This window comes from Nicotiana tomentosiformis, chromosome 2 (assembly GCF_000390325.3).
Source record: "Nicotiana tomentosiformis chromosome 2, ASM39032v3, whole genome shotgun sequence".
NCBI lineage: Eukaryota > Viridiplantae > Streptophyta > Magnoliopsida > Solanales > Solanaceae > Nicotiana > Nicotiana tomentosiformis.
Genome location: NC_090813.1, coordinates 31,205,955 through 31,212,378, shown reverse-complemented (window position 1 = coordinate 31,212,378; position 6,424 = coordinate 31,205,955). Strand labels below are relative to the sequence as shown.

At 36.1% G+C, this 6,424-nt stretch overlaps 1 protein-coding gene across 3 annotated transcripts; it reads left to right on the top strand.

The window, feature by feature from the left end:
- Positions 1-485: 485 nt before the first annotated feature.
- Positions 486-5,695, top strand: LOC104116704 (uncharacterized). 3 transcript variants are annotated; one of them, XM_018777831.3, is made up of 4 exons: positions 486-619; positions 712-821; positions 3,493-3,676; positions 4,891-5,695. In XM_018777831.3, the coding sequence occupies exons 2-4, from the start codon at positions 750-752 to the stop codon at positions 5,463-5,465; spliced, it is 831 nt and encodes a 276-aa protein (XP_018633347.1). In that variant the 5' UTR covers positions 486-619; positions 712-749; the 3' UTR covers positions 5,466-5,695. The 3 variants fall into 3 exon arrangements, with proteins under 3 accessions (XP_018633347.1, XP_018633346.1, XP_018633348.1); XM_018777830.3 differs by having other exon boundaries at positions 3,493-3,713; positions 4,886-5,695; XM_018777832.3 differs by having other exon boundaries at positions 606-619; positions 712-831; positions 3,493-3,713; positions 4,886-5,695.
- Positions 5,696-6,424: the final 729 nt, after the last annotated feature.

Genomic DNA, 6,424 nt, shown 5'->3' with positions numbered 1-6,424 from the left:
CTGAATTTACCTTTCCAAAAGGTAAGGGATCTTTATCCAAATAGCCGTTCACCCAACCGCTTAAACTAAAAATAGTCGGTGGAAGTATAATATCAGGGACGGATCCAGAGTACAAAGACCGGGCTCACCGAGACCCAATAGCTTTTATTTATACCTTGTATATGTACTAAAAAATTCATTAAATATCTATAAATATCATATTGTGAACCCATAAACTATTGTGTATTAAGTTGAGATCGTTGCAGGAACCCATTAACTTTAAATTTTGGATCCTTCTTTGTATAATATATACATAATTTATATATTATATGTGTATAATCAATATATAATGCATGTAGATGGTTAGAAAAAATAAATAATAAATATAACCGGCTATTTATGTAAAGATTACTTACCTTTTTGCAAAGTCCAACCTAGCCCAATTTAAGGGTCCAAACTAAAATTATTTTTTCTGCAAGCCCAACTACTACTTTCTAGGCAGTGAGGTTTCGTGTCCCATTTCCGTAACCTCCCCGGAGATATAAAGTCAAAACACTTCTTTATCATAGCCCAGCGACACTGTAAATAAAAAGATAGAGCTCCGTCTTTCCTTGTCCTCTTCGTCAAAATATTTGAGCAGGTAAATTAAATCTCCGTCCTAAAGTCTTCTTGTTGTTAATTCTATGGGATATGTTAATCGATGATTCATTGTCTCTGTTGGCCCATATACAGAGTTGAGCATTTTATGACTTGAATTTTATTATACAACAATGGAGGTGGCTTCCAATTTCCAAACATTGTCTTTCGGACCTCGAATCAGTCGACCCCACTTCCTCAATATTGTGAGTTTTTGTAACATTTCTCGCCTGTTGCGTTTAGTTTATTTTTTGCTGGCTAATTTAGATTTTTTGAGTAGTGGGGTTGTCTAAAAGGATTTTGCTGTGCTAAAGAAAAATGTTGGGAGCTTAAATTCACAAGCTGAGCAATTTTATAGTTTTTGGTTCCTAATGCTGATACAGTTCCAGTATTTCGCGATACAAATTTAGAAGTAAATTGAGTGTTCCTAAAGAGTAAAGCAAGGAATTACTCTTGAACAGTCCACTCGAGCTGGTAACCCAGATGAATTTAGAGAGAAGAGAGAGAGAGAGAGAGAGTTGATACAACCTAGGAGAACCACACCCCAAAAGCTAGCTATTAAGGTGGGAGAGCCCAAGGCTATGTAAACCCCACATCAACACATTGCAATACCGATGCGGGACTCAAGTCCCATACCTTGCAATGGACCATAACAAACCACCACGCTCCGCATCCGTCGTCCCCGACGGCTGTGCGCTAGACTTTTCTAGCCCCGGGCTAACATTGCAATACCGGCGTCACCATCCATGACACGGTGGACACGGAGGGCGGTGGGTGGCGCTGATACCATTAATACAACCTAGGGAGAACCACACCCCAAAAGCTAGCTATTAAGGTGGGAGAGCCCAAGGCTATATAAACCCTATATCAACACATTGCAATACCGATGTGGGACTCAAGTCCCATACCTTGCAATGGACCATAACAGAGAGATTTTATTGATTTTCTTCCCAAAAACAGAATGATTACAATTCCAGTCTAGGTTAGCTAATAAAGGAAGAACAGTTTGGGCGGGAAAGTTAGTTGTAACTAATTTTCCGGACCCATGTGCTCTAACTAACCCCTAACGACCTCCTAACTAATTGAGCCAGCTCAACAACTAATCATCAGCTAATTTTACTAACTAATATCGATTACAATCAACAGAAATGGAAGGTGCCTTAATTGGATCATATCAACTGCTTGTTTAGGCCTTTTCGTTATTTCATTCCCATGGTGTTGAATTTTGACGGGAAATTTACTTTTGAGGGGTTTTACTTGTTTCCTCTTACCTTTTGGACTTAATCATTTTTGTACAAACTTAAGCAAATACCTAAGGAAAAGAGAGCATTGATAGCTTGGTCTCATTGAAGGATATAGATTAATGTTAATAAAATCAACCTGTCATCTGCTATCTGGAAATAATATTTCTCTATTCGGTGAAATAAAAATTCAAAGAGGTATGCCACTTTTGCATTTGCTATCTTTTGTACTAATTGCATCTACTTGATGCCATTAATGATATCCCTTACTTCATCAAAAAAAATAATTCAAAGTGGTATGTACTTTTGATCTCCAAGTATCGCCGCGCGTACACCTTGTTTCAAGTTCTTGGTACAAATCCCATTTACACTTAAGACAGTTCATAATCTTGATAATCAACTGGCAAAGTTTTTCGGCAATTGCAGAGGGCCTGTTTCTAGAAAACTGCAAAAGCTCCAGTGTTCATTTCCTAAGCTTAACGTTAACATCTTGATTGATTATGGGTTCTATTTTTTGGTCATTGAATATTTGATCGGTTGACAGTTCCTTTATCCAACAACAAATCACATGCTTCCACATTTGTTCTAGTTCTCCTCAGATTGCTGCTCCCTTTCCTTCTTTTTCATCACTCTTTCCCTCCTTTTTGTCTCCTTCCCTCTTCTTGTTTCCTTCTCCTTTTGTGCCGGATCATTAGCTAATAGACACTGACACATGTACCGTATGAAAGGGATAATGTGATTGCTGAATTTGCTAGGAATTGAATGGATGATTTAGAGCTTGGGATACTAATGGTTAATAGTTGTGCATCAAGTCATGATAAGGGTATATGCGGAGGTTGTGGATGTGTAGTTTTTGAAAAACGAATGAATTTAGGTGGAAATGGGTTGTAGAGGTAGTGGTGGTGAAGGTATGAATGTGGTGTAACACTGTTAGTGCAATGAAGGAAGTCTATAGGTCCTAAAGTAATTTTGTTTTTATAGGTAATAATTTTCCAAAGCTGAAGGGAAGGGCTCACAATTGAACGATATAATCTTTTGGTCCAGTGGGAAGTGTCCTTGGTAGTTTTTGGTTATCCTTTGCTACTCATATAAAGTTTTGTTACTAAATATGGCAGGTCTGAGATTTGTGTTTCATCTACTTCTGCTTGGTAGTGATGCTGTTTCTCTGCCTGCCGCCTTGCTGTGCTGCTGCCACTGTTTCTGTTTTTGCTGTCTTTCTTTCTGGGGTTGGAAGTTCGAATACACTTAAATCCTATTCTTTCATAGTTCTGCTGATTATGAGATCATTAGATAAGCCCATCACCTTCATCAGCTATTTTATATTATAATCAGTTTGGCCGCCTAATGTGTTCCCTGGGCTGCTGGGGCTAATGCACCAGAGTGAGTTGAGATGAAAATTTTGTCTGGGTACAGGGAGAAAGTTTAGCAGTAGTCTTGTTTCAGTACTATGAGGAATTGTAGTAGATTTTTTGCAAAATGGAGAAAATGTCTTCAATTGTGCAATTGTCAGTAGTCTCAATCTTCCTTCTTCTATTACTATTATTAGTTTTATGCTGGTACAGTTAAATGTTTGATGAACCAAAGTCTTGGCAAAATTTGATATGTATTTGGTTTTGTAACCAACTTTCAATTGTAGGGACACATTGAGTTCAGAGGGCACATAGCTTCAGCTCATACCAACATCAATGCTGTTCAGATTGATCACTGCCTTGCTTCACCTTTTCAAATGCAGTTCAATGCAGTTTCAGCTGGCAGAATTAAGATAGGATCTGGATATTTACCTGGACGCCGTGCTTTTGATTTGGAAAATGGAAATTTCAGTAAGTTCTCCTTGCTTGGCTGGAAGATATTCAAAAAGTATGACTTACCTCTCAAAGGAAATTTATTTACAACTTCTCGTTGATGAATGCATTAATTTTTCAGTATCTTTTATAGCCCTTTATAGATTCTTGTTGGCCTGCTGATGTAGCTGTTCTGAGATTGGATTCTTGGGTAGAGTTGCAGTTCACTTTGTGCTGATGCTCTCTTTGGCCTTATAAGTTCATATTAGGATTATACGGTTAATTATCTCTATGTTTGTTCTTTTAATGAATACTTCATTTAAAAACTTTTGCTTTTGATTGTTTGATATAAATCATTTTAATTTATCGTTGTTTTGCTGGTGGCTGTGTTGTATAGTATGATTATATGTTATTTGTTCCTTTTCTGTACTTTACTGTGACTTTTAATAGACAAGAGATGGAACACTCAGTTTGGTGTTACAAATGCAGAGTAGTCATAAAATAGTGTAAACTTGTGATTTTCACCAGAAAAAATCAGTTACTTTTAAGTTTTATCTCTTGTCAAATGTGCTTTGGTATCTTCCATGAAGATGAAGACAAACATTAATGAGGAGGAATCTTTGCATTTAAGGATGAGAAACTTTGATGTCATATTCAAGGTGTTTATATGAAAAGAAACTTATCTTTCATATTATATTAACATCCAAAGTACTCCGTTGAAATCACATAATCTTCTGATATTCTTTACCTTTCTCGGAACTTTATATTTAGTTGAGAAATGAAAAAAATGTCTACCCTTCCACTTGCTTTCTGTTTTCTCTGCATTGTCTGGAGGTTAGGACCTCTATCTAAGATATTGTGCATCTGAAAGGGAGCCTTGGCGTAACTGGTAAAGTTGCTGCCATGTGACCAGGAGGTCACGGGTTCGAGCCGTGGAAACAGTCTCTTGCAGAAATGCAGGGTAAGGCTGCGTACAATAGACCCTTGTGGTCCGACTCTTTTTCGGACCCCGCACAGCGGGAGCTTAGTGTGCCGGGCTGCCCTTTGCCCTTTTTAAGTATGTGCATCTGATTCTTCCTGGCTGTACTTTTATTTCCTTTACAAGTCTTCAGATTAGTGTTACATGCAGCATACCTCATACCTGCTAAGTGTGTTCTGTTCAACTTTTTTTTCCTAATTTAATTTTTTGTTTACTTCAAATTTCTTCTCCCCCAAGCTGTAAAGTCATCTAATTGTGTATTTATTCAGAACAGCACCTTTTAGGCAAGGTTCCCATACTCATTCACTGAGACCATGCCGGGTCATGAGTGAGGATTCGGAAGGAACTTTGAGCGGTGAAAACATCTTGCTAGATGAGGAAACCTTGGCGCAGGATTTAAAGAATGCTATTAAAGAGGAGAACTATGCCCGAGCAGCAAAAATTAGAGATAGCCTCCGGCTTCTCCAAGAGGACAGTAAGGCCTCTGTGCTAGCAGCAAATGCTCGCTTTTACAACTCTTTCAAACATGGAGACTTAGCTGCAATGCAAACCCTCTGGTCAAAGGGTGAGAATGTCTGTGTCGTGCACCCTGGTGTTAGTGGCATAACTGACTATGATCTTGTAATGGGAAGCTGGGAGTTTGTGTGGGCAGAATATGATTTCCCACTTGATATCGAGATCAGGGATGTTCAAGTTCATGTTAGAGGTGATATCGGGTACGTTACATGCATTGAAATGGTCAGAACCAAAGGCAGCAGCTGGGGAAAACAATTTGCTACAAATGTTTTCGAGAAGGTTGATGGGCAATGGTTTATGTGTATTCATCATGCATCGTATATCGACTTGTAAAATGTGATGAACAATAAAGCTGTTGTAGAGGTTGTGGAGATTGAAAGAGTATTTTAGGAGCTGAAGTTTTGAAATCTGGGTGCAGAAATTTTGTAGTTTTGCTTCTATTATAGGTGTTGGTGACCTATTATTATTAATAATGAATTATAATACTAGTATGTCTGTGAAATGTCAAATTGCTTAAAATATGTAAACTTATTTCTTCGAATCTGTATTTCCAACTTTTTCCACTTGATGGATGTCTTGAAACTGTAATATATTTTCCAAAAAACATTTCATTCAGTTTTCTATCAGACCTCCAGTATGAATCCTTTTTTAACTATTATTTAAAAAAATAACAACATTTATTGTTTATTTTATTTAGAGCACTTTTTTTTTATTATTAGCATATTATAAAAATTAAGCTCAACATTTAATAAGTTAACTGACTTACTAATCACGGGAAGTACTTTTTTGTCCATCTCAATTCTCCCTTTCCAACATTCATCTTCTTCACTCCATTTTTGAAAATTTAATACATATGTGAATGCCACCTAAATTCAAGATATATTGATTTATACGTCTTTTATACTTTGTATATCAAGTATCAATTTAATTCAAAATATATTTTTATATATATAATTTTTGTATATTTATTTGTGAAGTGCCATCTTATTTTAAGATGTATTTTTAATGTATATTTTAACTATATTTTATATGTCAAGTGCCATTTTAATTCAGGTATATATATATATATATTTATATGCCATCTTAATTAAATTTAAGATATATTTTTTATGTATATTTCACATGTCTAAGTGTCATCTTAATTGAAGATGTATTTTTTATGTATATTTTTTTATGTGTTAATTCAATGTATATTTTTTATATATATGTTTTGTATATATTAACGTATATTATTATCGAAGTAAGATCTTTATGTTAAGAAAGGAAAAAAGAAGGAAGAGAAAAACTTAAGA

Bases quoted from the DNA above. Each gene is read 5' to 3' on its own strand.
- LOC104116704 (XM_018777830.3), top strand. From the start codon at position 750: ATGGAGGTGGCTTCCAATTTCCAAACATTGTCTTTCGGACCTCGAATC. The intron at 822-3,492 runs GTGAGTTTTTGT...TTTCAATTGTAG, and splicing joins GACCCCACTTCCTCAATATT to GGACACATTGAGTTCAGAGG. The intron at 3,714-4,885 runs GTATGACTTACC...GTATTTATTCAG, and splicing joins GGCTGGAAGATATTCAAAAA to AACAGCACCTTTTAGGCAAG.